The sequence below is a fragment of the Ammodytes marinus genome (genome assembly GCF_949987685.1).
Source record: "Ammodytes marinus genome assembly, chromosome: 9".
NCBI classification, from domain to species: domain Eukaryota; kingdom Metazoa; phylum Chordata; class Actinopteri; order Uranoscopiformes; family Ammodytidae; genus Ammodytes; species Ammodytes marinus.
Genome location: NC_137213.1, coordinates 20506888 through 20525365, shown reverse-complemented (window position 1 = coordinate 20525365; position 18478 = coordinate 20506888). Strand labels below are relative to the sequence as shown.

The following is an 18478-nucleotide window of genomic DNA, read 5'->3' as shown; positions in this document are numbered from 1 at the left end:
ACACACACACACACACACACACACACACACACACACACACACACACACACACACACACACACACACACACACACACACACACACACACACACACACAGAGACAGAGAGAGCAGGAGAAAGAGCTGACTGTACAATAAACTCAGATAAACCAATGTAAACTAAACCGGTGTGTGTGTGTGTGTGTGACAGGGCCAGGCCGGAGGCTCTGTTACATATATGTCGATTATCTTTTGACATTTGTTCAGCTTATCGGGCTCCAGACTGATATATACAGTTGGTCCTCTATTGTGATATCATCTGTTTTCAATTATCTGCTTCATCCTGTCTTTCTTCCATCCCTGGTGGGACTGGCAGCAGTGCACAAGTTCCTCTTTGGTGTAGGGCATCAGTTGTAGTTTTTACCATTTTCATGGTCCCCAGAGGATGAATGTTAATGACTTTGGTGATCCCCTGACTTCTCCTGAAGCGCTGCCATGAGGTTGACATTTGTGTTTCAGAGGTAAATTTCCCAGAAACTATTATATAGATATGCGATGTGGAGCAGATGTCCTACCATTTTCCACAGTTATTTGCGTCTTAACAAATGTGAGCAAAGCATAATGTATGGTATGATTGTTCAGGATAAAATAAGAACTTGTTACAGTAGTTGTATCAAAAAGTTATAGCAAGTGTTTTTCGTACATGATCCTAAGAGAGGTTAACTTTTATAATACTTTATAATACTGCCATGCACATATCCACATACTTGTTCATGACAATCCTTTGATAAACCTAACTTGCCAAATACTTTTAAGATGATCAAAATAATAATAATAAAATAAATACGATGAACCAAGTGCTGACATTTAACCCCTTTTTGAAGGCACAGCACTAACTTCCATGCCGTCATCTGTTGGGCATGTGAAATATACATTTGAGTTATATGTCTGAGATAAACTGTAGGCCTTCTGCACAGCAAGGTCAAAGCTTGAATAAACCAAAAAAGGTCTTTTTAGGACACTGGAAGACACATCTAAAGCCCTTTGTGTTTTCAGCCAACTTCAAACAGACTATCTGCAGTGAATTGAGACTGTGATTACCAACAAAGCAACGGATAATTCGCAAACTCTAATCTCTGGGGAGGGCTGTTAAGACTTACAAGGATATGGCATCTCTCTCTCTCTCTCTCTCTCTCTCTCTCCCCTCTCTCTCTCTCTCCCCTCTCTCTCTCTTGCTAGTGCTATTTCCGAATCCAAGTGCTCATCATTCATCTATTATTCAATCTGTTTCACTCCACTGTTTTTCTTTCTGTTTTCACATACACCATTTAGCCTCAGCCCACTTGGTGGAGCTATATTTATTTTCGGAGTCCTCATTTTCCCCTGCTCATGACGGAGAAGTCCCTCTATCACTGTATGGCTATTTAATTTTAACAACAGGCCCCTGTACAGATGACACTTGCAGTTGTGTTGTAAAAATATACAAACTAGGATTACTTTAATTTAGGATTCACTTTTTCATTGATCAATCCATATTTCGTATTCTATTATTCTATAAATGATCTATTTCTTTCAAAACAATAGTGATACATGCCTGTTATCATTTCCGAGAGCCCAGAATGATGGTCTGACAAAAACTTAAACACCCTGAAAATTGCTAATAGACAATGATATTATAAACAGAAAAACAACATACAGTATCTTTACTATGTTTGAAAGGCTGAAACCAGGCAATATTTGCGTGATAAATAACTTATACTTTTGTCAATTAACTAATTGATTAATCTTTTATTATGTATCAACTATACACGTCATTCGAATAATAAACAGTAGCCTAGTGTGAGAACAATCTCTCATTTCTAATATTTGAATATAACCAAGTATCGCTGAATTTGGTGATTTACGATGTTTCAGATAATCTGAGGGATCAAGTACTACTTTGTGGGTTAAGACAATTCTCATACTTCTTGATCTAAAAAAACTACAAAAAATTGACAATTTGAAGATGTTTATGGCAAATACTCTTTTGAAATTAGCCATGGAAAGAAAAATGTGCCTTATAGCCATCATACTCATAGACTTCTAATGCACTTCTAGAAGTAATAAGGGAAGATAAAGTTGATTGCCTTTGCTTTTTGAGTGCTCGCTTTAACCTCTGTGTACAAGAGTGAGGGCAGAGACGGTAGAGAAGAGGAGAGCAAATGTGTATCTCAGGTATAGGTATGGCAGAACAATTTAAAAATCTTTTCAGAAGTTTTCACAATGGTGTTTTTAAGTTCATATTTCAATGGACTGTGCTTGATTACACAGGGAACTTTATTAAAACTACAATTTTAATAAAAAACAGAAAAACCTTTGATTACTGTCCCGGTTTTTGGCTTTATATTGAATAATTGGCATCAGCGGTCTGTTCAGGGCTGGGGTCACCATTCACCAGAGTCACTACCTGGCGCTAATGAGAGAAAAAAGGGTTACAAAGGGAGCTCAGTGGACACAAGTATCAGGTCATTTGTGCTTGTTCGGCTTGCTATGTCACCCTCCTCTTTTTTGACAAAATGGAGTTCTGGCCTACAGCTACAGTGGAGTAGAGTGAGTCTGTACATTTAGGAAAATAACCGTTTGTTGCAACATAACTAATGCCCCTTGATGTCTTTGTAAGTGACGACCTGAGAATTGCCCCTCCATGAATCTCAACACAAGCAAGTCTGCATGGTGACCGCTGCCTTGTCTGTGACTGCCTGTAGTAGATTCCTATTCACACAGCTCTGAAATGGCATATTTAATGACCTCCCATTACCATTCCTCTCTGAGGAAATCATTTCCAAACCGTCTTTACTTTGCTGATTAGGCCTCTGAGGATTCCCCTGATGTCGTTTCCCTTTCCTCCCTCTTTCTTCCTAATGCAACTCTTGAGTTCTCATTGGTATAAGTGCTATTCCGTGACCTCACTGTCCCAAAAGATTTTTTCTTCTGGTCCCATACTCTCTGTCGCCCAAAACTTGCCTGTTTTTGTTTACCTATTTGTTACCTCCCTTTTTTCTCTCTCTACAGAATGATACCTGGTCAGAGCTGTACTCCTTTGCGGTATTTAAAGCGATGAGCCACATGCTGTGCATCGGTTATGGTCGGCAGGCCCCGGAGAGTCTATCAGATATCTGGCTCACGATGCTGAGTATGATTGTAGGAGCCACGTGCTATGCCGTGTTTATTGGCCATGCAACAGCTCTCATTCAGTCCCTTGACTCTTCTAGACGGCAGTATCAGGAAAAGGTAAGGGCTTTCATTTAATCAACTCTTGTCCTAACCTCTCAACACAGTCTCTGTTTGCTGTTTCCTGTTCTCCAATTAACACCTGGTTTTATTTTCCCCTAAAGGAACAATGATGAACTTTTACATTTTTATGAAACATTCAAATTTTTCATCTATTGATTATCAATGACCTGTTACAACAAACGACATATCAGCTTAAACAATGCTATTTTTACCTTGTTTTATAAATGTCTCTGTTAGTTTACAATGCCCTGCTAAATTAGATAAATCATTTACGGCAGGCAGACATGGGACATCCTGTGTTCCCTCAATGGTACTACATCAAAGTTTACCTTTCTTAAACTTACATATTCACGTATAAATACATCACCTCATTGCGGTGCATCCTGCTCTCTCTCATTCACTTATTTCCAAAGCAAATGCATGCACCACCAGCACGCGCTGGCAAAAATATATAAGATAGCAGGCGTGCTGTCGTAAAAACACTACAGCTTTTGTCCAAAGGTGCTACTAGAATAGAGAAAAGCTAAAAGTTCCTCAAGGTCTCGAAAGGAGAAGTTTGACATTTGACGGTAGTTTGAGTATCAGAATATGTATTAGGGGAGAAACGGATGGATCAGTTTCAGCAGAGCCGGCCCGAGGCATAAGCGAACTAAGCGGTTGCTTGGGGCCCCGTCCAAAAAAATAAATAAATAAATAAAAATGTAGTTTGTGTGTTTGATATTGACATCATATTATGCAAATGTAAGTAATCATACAAAAAAGGAATACAATGTTTTGGTCTAGATAATTAATAGCCTAATAATTTAATCAGTTTATCTGGGAGGTAATCCGAAATTAACTGATCATGTCACGTTCACATCCATGCACAGTGTGTATTGAGTTGATTTAAAAACATTTGGAAATGGGGCTGCCCTCAGTTGCCCATGCACTTTGTATAGTCTATAGCCTATTTCAGCCTCGTCTGTGAAAAAAAGATAGCTGGACACTGCACCTCTCACTGCATTTAAATGCATTCATTATATTACTCCAAGCCCATCCCAGAGGACCCTCCATAATATTTAATTTTAACATAATATTTTTATCAGGGCAGCTGTGGCTACTATCGTAGTTTACCACCACCGGTATGACTGTGTGTGAATGAATGGAACCTGGAACCCTGTAAAGCGCTTTGAGTCACAGAGAAATAAAGCGCTATATAAATCCAATCCATTATTAGGGGGCCAAGCTCGAGTAGGGCCTGGGACCGCGTTTTGCAGAGCAACGCGGTTCCATAGCCCTTCTGGGCAGGGAACCCTATTGTTTTTGCTGGGATTATTCGGGTAGGGACATGCCACTTGCCTGGTACGCAGACAAAAAAAATCAGACATACCGGCCACTAGGTGGCGCTACAAAAAAAGGAAAACGTGTATAACTTCCACACCGAACGTCCGACAGTCAAACACTTTATATCCACAGATGCACACAAGTCAGATGCATCTTTTGAGATAGGCCACGCCCATTTGCGTATATATAGATTTTTCGCTACATCGCAAAAACTGTGTCAGTCACCAAAACATACTCCTCCTACAGTTTTTGCCCGATTTGGACAAAACCAAAAGAATTATTCTCTACCGACTCCCACGAGTAAAAGTTGTATACGATCATCAGAAGACCAAATGGTAGCGCTTTAAAGATTCGATTTTTCGATATGGAACATTTCTTCTTCTTTAAATTCTTCCACACATAAATCTGGAGCTGTAGCCCAAACCGTAAAGGTTTGGGACATGCCACTTGCATGACTAGATCCAGGTCCGTGCCTGGTACGCAGAGAAAAAATTCAGATATGACGACCACTAGGTGGCGCTACAACAAAGGAAAACGGGTTTTGGGCTATAACTCCCACACCGAACGTCCGACAGTCAAAAACTTTATATCCACAGATGCGCCAATATACATTTTTCGCTACGTCGCAAAAACAGTCACCAAAACAGTCACCAAAACATACTCCTCCTACAGTCTTTGCCCGATTTGGATGAAACCAAAAGCATTATGCTCTACCGACTTCCACGAGCAAAAGTTGTATAAGGAATTTTTCTACGACCATCGGAAGACCAAATGGTAACCCAGTATCTCCAAATTATTTGTTCACACAAAATTCCTCAGATTTAGCCTCTTAATTTTCCTCTCAAAGTGCACCAGATTCATGCGTTTCACTTTAAAAACGTAAAAAAAAATCTACCGGGGGCGGGGGGGTGGGGGGGGGGGGCATACCATCAGACCCACCTAGGAGGGTCGGGATCTCGGCTGTTATATATTTCCACCCAGCTGGACATTGGATGCACTAGTGGAAAACACTGGGTGTGTGGAGAAACTTTAATAAGGGGCAATAATTTGGGCAGCGCTACGATTGAAGAGGGGCCCCCTAATCATATTCCTCTTAGGGCCCCATGAAGGCTTGGGCCGGCTCTGAGTTTCAGCTACGTGTGGCTGCACAGTGTGAGTTTCGTACTGACTAAAACACTGCTGGGTCAGTGTGGTTAAAGTTCTGTCAGTGGTCATTTTATAAAAATTCCCTTGGTTAATCGAAACAATGATTCTCCTCATTAATACATGCATCTTGTCTATTTCTCTTTAATAATCATTGGCTGAAGATTTAAATCGTAAAATAGACAATTCTTTTTTGATTTTAACGGTAGGCTATTTAAATGCATTTGTAAAGCAGGGGTCGAAAATGGACAGCTAGGCATCCGTAGTACTTTTCTGCACACACAACTCGAATCGATAGGCTACTGATCCTCCATTATAGTTGGCATAACATTTCATTCTAAGTGGTATTTAAAAGGCCTTAAAAAGTCTTATATTTGATTTGGACAACCCTGATAGAGGAAACAAGGTATTTCCCAACATTTGATCAATTTGCCCTAGAAATGATCGGAAACTCCTCCTGAAACATATTTCACAGGGGCAAAAAAAAGAACCAGGTAAAAAAAAGTTAATTTCCTACCCTTTAACAGCCTCATCAACTCATGTATGCATAATGCAAGATTTAAAACAATGAATCTGTATTTTGAAAAGTGTGGATTGTTTTGTACAATTAGGAGTATCATCAGGTGGCACCTGTTAACTACTCATACTTATGCATTAGGCCTACTGCATATTGTGATTAGATAGTAAATAGTCATTAGATTTTATTTGACGATCTGACATCTTTTGTAACAAAAAATGGGGTTGGGAACGGTGCAGAACAGTGCCGCAGCAGTGGCCTGTAGTGGTAACATCACAGCCTCTCTGTTTCCAAGCAGAGTCTCGCTGGCTGGGGAGCAGGGGGAGTGTTGCTGGCTCTCAGCAGCCAATCAGGGGCTGCGGGTGTGTTCGGCCAGGTAGAGCCACATACCCAGGGGCTGGGCATGTGGATGTGTATGTGTGTATGTGTATGTGGGGGGCTGATATGAGTGAGAGAGAGAGAAATAGAGCAAGACATTGTGTGTGTGTGTGTGTGTGTGTGTGTGTGTGTGTGTGTGTGTGTGTGTGTGTGTGTGTGTGAGAGAGAGAGAGAGAGAGAGAGAGAGAGAGAGAGAGAGAGAGAGAGAGATAGATGTGATGTCCCCTTGGGCAGCAGTAGAATTGATGAGGCAGCAGACCTGTATGTCCTGCCAATGTCATCCTGAAGGTGACGTAAGCAACAATGGCTGCCTCCCTCTCTATCTTTCTCTCTTCCTGATCACTCACTCACTGGCTCTCAGTCTACCTGCACTCGGTATCATCTGTTATGCGTCTGTAACTCTCCCTCTTTACATTGTCTCCCCTCCTCTTTTCTCTTTAATACCTCCACCTGTTTTTCAGCGTTGTCTCGTACTCCACTCTTGTCTTCATCCCACCTCTCCCCTTCATCTTATTTCCTCTCTCTCTCTCTCCTCCTCCTCCCTCTATATCCTCTCTGGTGGTGGTGTCCTTGAGAGGTGCAGTGCTACTGCTAACTGTCGGCTACAGGGAGCAAAGAGAATGGGGGAGGGGAGACCTGTGGGAGACGGAAGGGCCTTGTTGTCGATACGAGTCCTGGTGCACTGTGAGACATTTTAACGTTGTCTATTTCACATCGTTTAGAGTGCTTTTGCCTTGTTTTTCCAGCAAGCAACTCCCCTGTAGGTTTTTTTTCCAGACACTTGGCTAGACTCTTGGGTAAAAATCATGTCCAATAAATGGTTGAGAAGACAACGATTCACCAAGTTAAGTGCTTACTAGTGCTCTTCTCTTGTCATAGTTGTTTCCTCAATGATGGGAGTTAAAATGCCAGAGAGAAATCCATAATATTGTGCGCGAGAAATGGTTTATTCCATAAAAGGAGTCACCAATTGGAGCAACTTGTCCAAGGAAAATGACTTGGCCCTCCTTTCTTCTTGCTGATGGTTGAAAGTTAACATTTTGATATCCAGATCAATTTTCATTCTCAACAACAACAAAAAAACTTCTAGAGGCTCAGTCCTCATTGCAGCAGACCCAGGTTTCGAATCCGGCCCGCGGTCGTTCTCTGCATGTCATCCCCCTCTCCTCCACCCTCTCCACCACCCTTCCATCTCTGTCTCTACAATCCGTCTCATAAAAAGCAAAAAAGGCCAAAAAAAAATGTTCACACATTTAGACATTTTTATTTGTGTCATCCCCCCACCCTAGAATATTAATTTCTTTCTGCTGAGGGAAGGAAAGCGCATTTCTCCAGAACCCTTTCTCTGACCAGTTGTCAGATTTTTATATTAAAAAAAAATTATATACAGTATATATATATTTCTGCTGCTCTGTGAGGATTAGTTTTTGAGCCCAAGAAGTGTTTATAAAAATGTTAAAAAGTGCCAGCCTGATGCTGATGCTGCTGGGTGAATTTGCCATACCTCCGGATAGGACTCTGAGCGACGTTTTTATCATTTGGAGAGTCTTAGCAAAAAGACATCTGCTGGCAGTTTGTTGCAGCCCCAGTGAGGCTCCAGCATGAATTGTGTGGGGGTTTCATTTCCAGCACGGCAGTCATGCGATTTAACCTCACTTAACTTTAGGCAGAATTTGGCTTGTTGGCTTTGGTGACAAAAAGCAGAAGGACAGATAGACCTACTCACAAAGAAACTCATTTTTGCCACCTTTAATTCCCTTCAGAAATGATTCAAATATCAAATGCGGGCATGTGTTTCTGGTGTTGTTGTTGTGTTTTTGGGAAAACTTACACATCATGGTAGGTTGATGGAAACACTTTTTGGTTTATCATATTCTGTGTTTTTTTTTTAAACTTTGTGATCCTGTTTTATGCAGTGCAAAATGCCCAATTAAAAGCACTGCATTCCCCTGGTCCACCCACACAGTTTTTTTTACCTATTATTTCGGATTAGACCTTGTCTCACTCTGCATTCATGCATTACAATGAGAAAGACCTTCTGTTATCTACAGTATCTCACTAACCCACACTGCTACTTGTGTTCTGTAATGTATTTGGGTTTCTTAATACAGCTCCTTTTTAAAACCAGCTGAATCCATTGTATTCGTGTTGTTTTTGGATTTTATTAAAGCCAAGCACCCAAGAATGGTGGTTTTGCAGCCATTTTGCCAGCAGTCTGTTCACACTCCTGTCACTCTTTTCTCGAATTTGGAGATATCGTCACTTTGGGAAATTCCGTCAACAAAGAGGCTGACCATGAGTGGTGTTTTTTTTTCTACTAATAATTTTGGGCAGACAATATGTTGGAAAATACGGCATATACTGCACTGTCCTTGATTAATATCAATCTGACCTTTGTGTTAGTTACAGAGGATGCTACTTTAGAATTGCATTGGTTCATGAAATTAGTTTAATAACCGGAATAAGTCAAAGGACTTGTATGGGTACGCAGGGCTTAATAAAAGCCATTTGTTTTGGTGCTGTCAGACCACAATTTTGCTCCCCATTCATTTGTTTGTGGAATGTGGCGAGACACATTTGCTTGTGGTTGTGAAAAGACCTGAGGGATAGGGAAATATTGTTTGTTTATACAGCTGTTTTATGACGACAAAATAAGGCAAGCAGCAGTAGAGGAAGGATGCTGCTGCCTCGTTGCTGCAGTGAGTGCAAGGACAGTGACAGAGGTTATTGGCTTTAAAACATTTAATAAAATGCAGTGTGATTTACAACTTGTGGACTGCTGTTATTAGCGTGCTAGCAATGCTAGCTTCTGCAGTTCACTTTTACAACCCTAAATGCTCTATTTCCTGTCCCCTGATTTTGCATAATTTGAGAAATATCTTCTCTTGTATGATCAACATCATAACTAATTACGTAATGTAACGTTCATAATGTGCCCGTCTGAAATCACTCAGAAGCCGCTTTACAAAATGAGTCATCAGGTTTTGCTGTGATGTGTGAATCAAATTTGTTTTGATTGAAAGGATGATGTTGATGAAATTAAGATATCTTAAGCATTTTTTCACAGCAGACATTTTGACTTATGAAAGTAGAAAAATCACGGGTGATCAGTTATATGACTCTTTACAGACACACCTTTTGCATCAATAATCAGCTCTTAATGGCCTCACAGAAGGTTTTACATTGAATCAGCTCTCCTGTAGCCGACAAATCTTAGTCAGCAACATGGAGAGCAGACAGCAGTCTGAGCGTGATGTGGAACAAGACAGGATACAAGATTGTTTTCTACTTTCTCCCCCTCGTCTCTCTGCCACCGTCAACAACACAGTGATCAATCTTAGCCAGACTGATCACTCCAATTATCCCTAACCAGGCTGCAGGGTTGGTGGCCAAAAGGGATTCAGCAACTGAAACAAACTTCCCTTCAGTTGTGCCAAATGTTATTTTCACTACCCTAGTCGAGAATAAAGTGTGTCTGACGAACCAATCCTTATCAGACATTCTGTCCTTTAGTCGTCACCCCTTTGACTGAATTATAGGATTTTCAGTGTTTCCTCTGAAACCTCATTTCATTAAATGAGACTTTGTACTTTGTGAAAGCCCACAGTGTGTTGTTCCTCCCTGTGTACACATCTCCAATTTAAAGAAAGTCAAGGCAAGCCCCGACTTATCACTATCTGATTTTATTCGCTTTGGTGAATGTGCTTCAAAATATAATGAGGTGATTTTGAAAGGGGAATTATGTGAATTAATTATACATCCTCATGGCCGTTTGGGGATGATCCCGAATTATATTTTTCCAGTGGAAAGAGGTTGTGGGATGAATTAGGAAAAAGGAAAAGAAAGAATCATAAGGAAACTGTGATGATAGAAGGCTGATAGCTCTGTAAGCTATTAGCTCTCATGCAAACTGTTTCCAAAAACAGCCTTTTAGAAGACAAAATGTCAGTGGAGTGTTTTACTGTTGCATCGTCTGTCATCAAAGTGACACGGGAAAATGGATTGGTCATTTTCACCCTCATTTGGGTGGATGTCAGTCCCCTCTGGGTGCTGTGACGCACCGGCCTAATGCTTGCTCCCTCTACCCGATGTCACCGGAGAGATTTCAGGTTGGCTTGCAGATGATCGATACGTCTCACTGTGACACGGCTGTCAAAGTCAAGTCATTAAATGCCACCATCTAAGTTCAATCAGATAGGCTTGTGGTACCTCATTCATTCAGACTATAGCAGAGTCACAATCAGCTGGCATGAGTCAAACGTCTAACCGTGGTCGCTGTGTCTCTGCAGGGGTTGTGTGAGGTTCCCCCACTGCCCGACTACACCGCACCTAGACTTTGTTCACAATCAGCACTTCTATTCTATGAAAGGGCCAGCAGCTGCAGCGTTAGCTTTGACATGTCGGTTAAAGTGTTGCGACATGAGGTCATTTCTCCAGGCCACTCTACATCTGCACATGTCAGGAAGCAGAGCCACTCATGCAGGTGCGACTTTGCTTTGTTTTACTCCATCAGAGGAGTTGTGCAGCTGCCCAGCAGGAGATTTGTCCTTATAGGTAGATGCTGAATAATTCAAATGGTTGCTTTTTTTAATGTTGTGTTATATGGGCGACTGTGGCTCAGGTGGCAGAGCGGGTCGGCCGATGATCAAAGGGTTGGAGGTTCGATCCCCGCCCTGCCACTTCTGTCATAGTTGTTGTGTCCTTGGGCAAGACACTTCACCCACCTTGCCTCGTGTGAATGTCGATAGTTAGCCTGCTATCGGTGTATGAATGGGTGTGTGAATGGTAACGTGTAAATGGGAACAGGTCTCCCTTGCAAAAGAGTCTTCGGACTCAATGGGATATACCTGTATAAATAAAGGTTAAAAAAAAATATATGGCAGAAGGGAGATGTTTGGTGACGGTATCAGTCAGCATTGCTTTTTCTGGGCAGAGTGACAATAGTTTTCCTCCCTTTGAAGTGTGGAGTCATGATATGCCAGCATCCCCTCCGCACTAACAGCATGTGGTGTGACTCTAGTGGGCTAGCATTAAACCTACAAACAACTCAGAAAGTATTTGATTTCCTTCTTTTGACTGTGTTATCGAAGCACATCAGATTTGAACTAGAACAGGGACTATGAGGCTTTTGGCTTCTGCCACCAACTGTTCATCATGAGAGATAGTAAAAAACATAAAAAAGGAAAAAGAAAAATTCACCTCTTGGCTTTTCAGTCACACAGACAGCTACAGCTGCTTATGCACAACATGCCATATGCTCACAATCATAATCTTAACATGCTGATGTTTAAAAAAAATAGTTGATTTGTTTTTATGGAGGCAGACGTGTGAATGGGGTAAGGTGTTTACTGACAATGCACCTGAAAAATATTCCCAAATACACTCCACATAGTCCAACTGTGTGCCATTGCTTAAAGGTTCAGTTAGCGGAATGGTTCTTTTAGCTAACTTCCATTCAGTTACTGCAGTTAGCAGTCCCCTCGCTCGTCCCTACGTCACCACATTAATGCACTGCAAGTTATCTAGCATCATCTCAGATCCATAAGTGTGATAAAACATGATAAAAACCGTCAAAACAGACATTGGGAAGGATTTTTACCTGCTCCGCCATTGTAGGCGCATAAACATACACCCATCTGTTGCTCTGGCGTGCACCGGCAGTGAGACCATGGAGTGTATATAGTATATATGAGTGAGACGAGTGTCGGTTTGTAGAGTTCTCTCTTCTGATTGGATAAAAATTTCGGGATACTACAATGAGTTTATTTGCCGATTACTTGCAAAGCAGCTGACTGAGAGATCGGCTTTATGAAACGTGCACACTATGTAAGTGATCACTGTATGAATAAATTTTACACTTATATTAACATAAATAAACCTCTTACTTCACCTTTAAAGACCAGACCAAATTTAAAAAGCACCTCAAATAAGCAAGGATTTAAGTACATACGTGACAGAGAATAACCATGGAAGATGCCATGTGTCTGTTTGTCGAGATGAGTCTTTATAGATTTTGAGCCAAAGTATGAAAATATAAAGATTGAATTTCTGACTCCTTACTTTTTCTTAAAATTGAAAGGCTGTGAAAAAAAGTGCACCAACTTTTATACAGGTAATCTGATGTAGATCATGCAATTGCACTCAACACTAACTCTGAAGGTAGTTCACATCAAAATGTAACAGGCTGAAGTACAAATCCAACACTCCTAATACTTTTTGAGTGCACTGTAAATCCTTTGAATTTATTCTGAAGTTGACATAATTGCCTGGTGCTAATGTGACTTTGGTTATGTGAAATGCTACTAGTAGGGTCAGGTCTGTTTAGTTTAGTGTTTCAGGTGCAAAGGTATCATCAGATAAAGAATTTAATTGCAGAAGGGTATCTCTTTTTTTTTTTTGTATAATTCTTTTTATTTTGCTTTTTTTTTGTAACAATAATCAAACAAACAAACAACAACACCAGACAATACATACAAACTAAGAAAAGACAGAAAAAAAATTAAAAAAAGACAAATGTGTATGTTGTTCATTATTGCATGATCACACACACACACACACACACACACACACACACACACACACACACACACACACACACACACACACACACACACACACACACACACACACACACACACACACACACACACACACACACACACACACACACACACACACACGTAACATTTAAAGACACACAAAAAGAAAAATCCATGTCCTGTGATCTCCACCGTAGTTCCCCCCTCCCTTCTCAGCAATGCTACAAGCTTTATTTCTCATAGTGCCTCATAGATGTGTTTCCATACTTCATTAAATTGATTTGTTTTGTTGTTGTCTTCGGATAATGTCTTTTCTATGGTCAGATAATATTTCATAAGTTCTTTCCAGTTCTTTAATGTAGGAGCCTCTGCATCTTTCCAGTATTTTAAAATTAGTTTCTTGTAAACAAGGGAAGAAAACATAATTTGCCATCCCGTAGGGTACCTTACACCCTCAGGGTTCTGAAAAATTCTGAAAAGAATCACCGCGGATATCTCGACACAACTACGCAAGAAAAGGGAGGCGTTTTGGCCGCTGAGAGAACAATTGCACAAGCAGAAGGGTATCTCTATGATGCGTTTTAGCTCAACAGTCATTCATTGCCCTATACTGCAGTACACTCCCTGTGTACACATGTATCCACTTATGTAGCCAACAACTAGAACTCTTTCTTTGTCAAATATGTCTGAATTTGTGTTTTGGAAACAAGTCGGTCCATTCCAGTTGTGGGGCGCCCTCGCAGCTTTGAAAAAAAACCTTTTCAAGACATTGTCAGGAGATTGTTGTGGCATCCCTTTACCAAACAGTATAGTTTATAACCGATGGATGGACAGAGGTGGCTGTATGTACACACAGTATGCACCAGCCCACTGAGCTGTGACACTGCCTCTCATAATTGCGTTTCAGACAGCTTCATAGGCGCAGAGTTTGGCTTGTGTGCGTCTTATGAAGCTTTCCATTTAAGCTGGGTTGAAGTGCACACAGTCTGACATCAAAGAACGAGGATCATTTTCCCTCAAGAGTTTATTGTCTGCTCTCCCCACGTCTTCAGCCGGCCACGTTGGTGTCTCAGTGGACACTGTGGATGGATGCGTTTAGCATATATCAACAATAGAAGCTGATTGTTTTTGTCGTTTGCCATGTTGGACCGTTCACTTTCTATTGATCTATGTTCACTTCAGTCGACAGCTGAAGGACATGTGCTTGATCTGCTTTGTGTGGTTGTTTGCATTGATTTTTGTCGACTCACTGGAAGAAATACCGGTAAAACAGTGTTGCAACATCATCAGAAAGGTATACCTTGTTCATTTTAATTGATGAGCTGCATTCCTCCTTTGGTATGTAGTTTGTGGTTTGTGGTGCTCCTGTTGATTTGTATTGTGTTATCCAGAGAGGTGTTTTTTAAATAATGTCGAAGCTAAAATAAAATGCTATAAAAACCTCTGAGGAAAATGCCATAAAGTTCCACAGTAACATAAACCACAGCCTTCAAAAGGGGCCATACATTTGAGGCAGCAGCACCCTTCCGTAACAGTTTCAATATATAACACTGAACATTATAACCTTCAGGAAGGTAGAATTTACTGCAGGGCTGCTGCATTAGATTGGCAACTGAGTGTATGTAGGTGTCAATGTAGTTCAAGTGACAAATGTGTAACTGCTCTCTAAATGTCACATCAAAGAATATATTTCTCTGTGCTTTAGAGGTGGCTACCTACAAACATATCCAAACATTTTAGTATACTTGCCACAGCTGAATTGTAATTATTGCTGTTAATCATTTTAATATACATTTATTAGCTTATTTAAAGGATACAGATGGAAATAATATATAGTTTTGTTACTGTCAACAAATGCAATGTAATGCACAGTGTGTTTATCAGTTTGAAAAAAAATAATCTTGGCTGCATCTCTTAGCCGAAAAGCTTATTCATTCCTCCTTTTATACAACAGTGGAGCAGAAGAAAGCGCTAAAAGTAGCTCTGACTATACAGACAATACTTATTGGTGGGATCAATTCATTGTTGGTTTTGGACTCTTAATGGGATTTGTGTGACATTAAGAAAAATATAGAATATTACCACACTTTATATACAACAATACAATTAAACATTCTTGCAATAGAGAAATATTTCAAGATGTACTCAAAACTATTATATGCACTGCATTAACAAAACATTGTCTCTGTCTCTGTCCCGCTCCCTCTTAGTACAAACAAGTGGAGCAGTACATGTCATTCCACAAGCTGCCAGCCGACTTCCGACAGAAAATCCACGACTATTATGAGCACAGATACCAGGGCAAGATGTTTGACGAAGAGAGCATTTTGGGAGAACTCAGCGAGCCTCTCAGAGAGGTAAGACTTAACCACACAATAGGATGCACTATTTCCCACATGTAAGTATCAACTTGTCATTTTTTATTGTACAAGACTTTGAAGTTGTACTTTATCTATGCTTTATTTTTGTGTTTGAGATACATAAAAACAAAATAATTTTTTGTGTTCATTGGGATGTACATTATTATTATTTTATCCTTTATTTAACCAGGAGAAACATATTGAGATTAATAATCTCTTTTTCAAGGGTGACCTGGCTAAAACAGGCAGCAGCGTCAAATCAACATAGGCTTACACTTGGCCGCATCATAGTATCTAATTTGCATGTTTTGAAATTTGTCTTATTCTTATAAACACCAAACAATTGGTCTTTTCTTAGGAAATTGTAAACTTCAACTGTCGGAAGCTGGTGGCATCGATGCCACTGTTTGCCAACGCAGAGCCCAACTTTGTGACAGCCATGTTGACCAAGCTGCGGTTTGAGGTATTCCAGCCACACGATTACATCATAAGAGAGGGCACCATTGGTAAGAAAATGTACTTCATCCAGCACGGAGTCTGCAGCGTCATCACTAAGGGCACTCTGGCAATGAAACTCTCTGATGGCTCTTATTTTGGAGGTAGGAATACCGTGTGTGTCTCTTGCAAGTACTTTTTCTCGTGAAGCTCCTTTTAAGCTGCTTCACTTTATCCTTCCTCTTTTCAGAGATCTGTTTATTGACGAGGGGTCGACGAACAGCCAGCGTGCGAGCAGAGACCTACTGTCGACTCTACTCTCTGTCTGTTGACAACTTCAACGAGGTGCTGGAAGAATATCCCATGATGAGACGAGCCTTCGAGACTGTTGCCATAGACCGTCTAGACCGCATAGGTAAAAAGATTATGATAAGCGCAATTAAAACAAACTAAATTAAAATATAAGATCACATTTGAATAAGAGACAAGTTCCTTCAGTGCATTCATACGTAATATTAAAAGCCTGCAGTCAAACATGCAGTACAAAAGCATTTATCACCTTGATGGCATTAGTGTAAGCAAATATACGTATGTCTCTGCATACAGCTCTTTTTGAAATAAAAAAAGAAGCTTAGCATCTCAAATGAACCCCATGTACATAAAACACATATTATTTTGCACATAAAAAGGTTTCCGGAATATAAATGTTGAAATATGCAGTAAAATGAGCTGTTTTGTTCCCTCGGAATGACACGGGCACTGTAACAGTAGAAGTGGGTACAGGGTGTCATGTCCATTTCCCTAGGGGTTTGTTCTGCTAGAGGATGTACCTGGTGTGAAGGGCATCACATGCTATATCTCACTCATATTGTTTTCTCTTTCCAATTCTACTCTTTCCCATTTATGCTTTGTTCTGCTTTTGTGTCTTCCCAGTTGTGTGCTTTCTCATTTGGCTTTGTAGGTCTTTAATAATCATGTCATGTGTTTCTTTCTGCAGGTAAAAAGAACTCCACCCTGTTGCACAAGGTCCAACACGATCTCAACTCTGGTGTCTTAAACAACCAGGAGAACGAGATGATCCAGGAGATTGTCAAGTACGACCGTGAAATGGTAAAGCCGGTGGACCTGCAGCGGCCGCGGGCCATGTCTATGATCCCAACTTTACCCGGCGGTATGTTTGCTCCTCCTGCCCAGGTGCAGTCAGGCTCTGCTATCGCCACTCTTCAGCAGGCTGTGGCCATGAGTTTTTTCCCCCAAATGGGTGGTCCCCTGGCGGGCCCTGGGACTCTGCAGTCCCCTCGTATGGTGCGAAGGTTCCAGGTGATGCAGAATATTGGCAGCCCCGTCTCCATGTCTCCTCTTCAGTCTCAACCTCCTCAGGCGTTCGGAGGGGCATTCGGAGCTGCGATATCCAGCCCGCCTGTCCAAAGCCCGCTCGCAGCTTCAGCACGGACTTTCCAGTACATGGCGAGCGCAGGACCCTCTGGTTCCCAGTTATCCTTAGTACAGCACCATGCACCTAGTCCCACACAGACCCATCAGAGGGCTGCCTCCCACAAGAGCACCCACTCCCTTCATACAGGTAGCTTGAGCCAGGATACCAGGGTCATGTCTGCCTCCCAGCTTTCACTACCCCAGGAGGGAACAACAAAGGCTACCAGTGCAGCCCCCAGCCCTCCACCATCCACCCGCACCTCCAACAACTCCATCGGCCCCTCTCAGCCCCCTCACCCCAGCCTGCCAGGGCCCTCTGGGGTGGGGAGACCGACGGGTGCTCAACCGAGGGTGGCCTTTGCCTCCACACCCCCTCCCAGCGGACCTGCTGGAACGGTGGCAGTAGCAGCAGCAGCAGCTGCTGGATCAGGACCTCCAGACTCTGGAGTTCTCAAGAAAGATTCAATTGTCAGCCTTCCAGAGCTAGACTCTGCCAGATCCCGGCTGTCTTCCAACTTGTGACCCTGGTAGAGTTCAGGAAAGAGGCCTTTTTTGTAGGAGAATCTGTTTGTTTTAGGTCAGTCCAGCTGATCTGTCAGCCTGCTAAATGACCAATCAGCTACGGCCAGCACCACCAGTCATTCGACCTGGATGCACTGTGTGCTGGTGTCAGTAGAAGGAAAAGAGCAACTCAGAGTCTTGAGACACTTTGGCTAGGAGGAGTGGCTACACAAATAAACTAGTATAACTTAAGGTTGAGCTGGTCTTGTCTACTGTGCCAGCAGCTTTAGTCTTAGTATCACCCCTTACACTCTGCTTCCAAACACCTACTGTATATCGCTGTCTTTACTGTAAAGATATGAAGAAAAGTATGATTTATGTAACTATTGCATACTGTGTAGAATCCATGCAATGCAATCTAGCAGGAGCTGGACTTAAAAAGGAAAATCAGGGACATGAGGTCAAAAGACAATGACATTTTAAGCGTTCAAAAAGTGTTTTGAGTGTATTTTTTTTCCGTATAAGCTGTTGTAGCAAAAAGAACACATTGCTCTTCATATTGTTTAAAATAGTAGTAAAAATAGTGATTTAGACCGC

The 18478-nt window shown here is 41.4% G+C and overlaps 1 protein-coding gene across 1 annotated transcript in view; it reads left to right on the top strand.

The window, feature by feature from the left end:
- Positions 1-17902, top strand: part of LOC307254946 (potassium/sodium hyperpolarization-activated cyclic nucleotide-gated channel 2) — a gene marked incomplete at both ends in the record, with an annotated part of 28095 nt that extends 10193 nt beyond the window's left edge. Inside the window, 5 exons of the mRNA XM_080033518.1 lie at positions 3030-3248; positions 15362-15508; positions 15870-16110; positions 16197-16361; positions 16944-17902. Of these exons, the coding sequence (XP_079889644.1) occupies positions 3030-3248; positions 15362-15508; positions 15870-16110; positions 16197-16361; positions 16944-17902 (1731 nt within the window). The remainder of the gene's footprint in view (positions 1-3029; positions 3249-15361; positions 15509-15869; positions 16111-16196; positions 16362-16943) is intronic.
- Between the last annotated feature and the right edge of the window lie 576 nt (positions 17903-18478).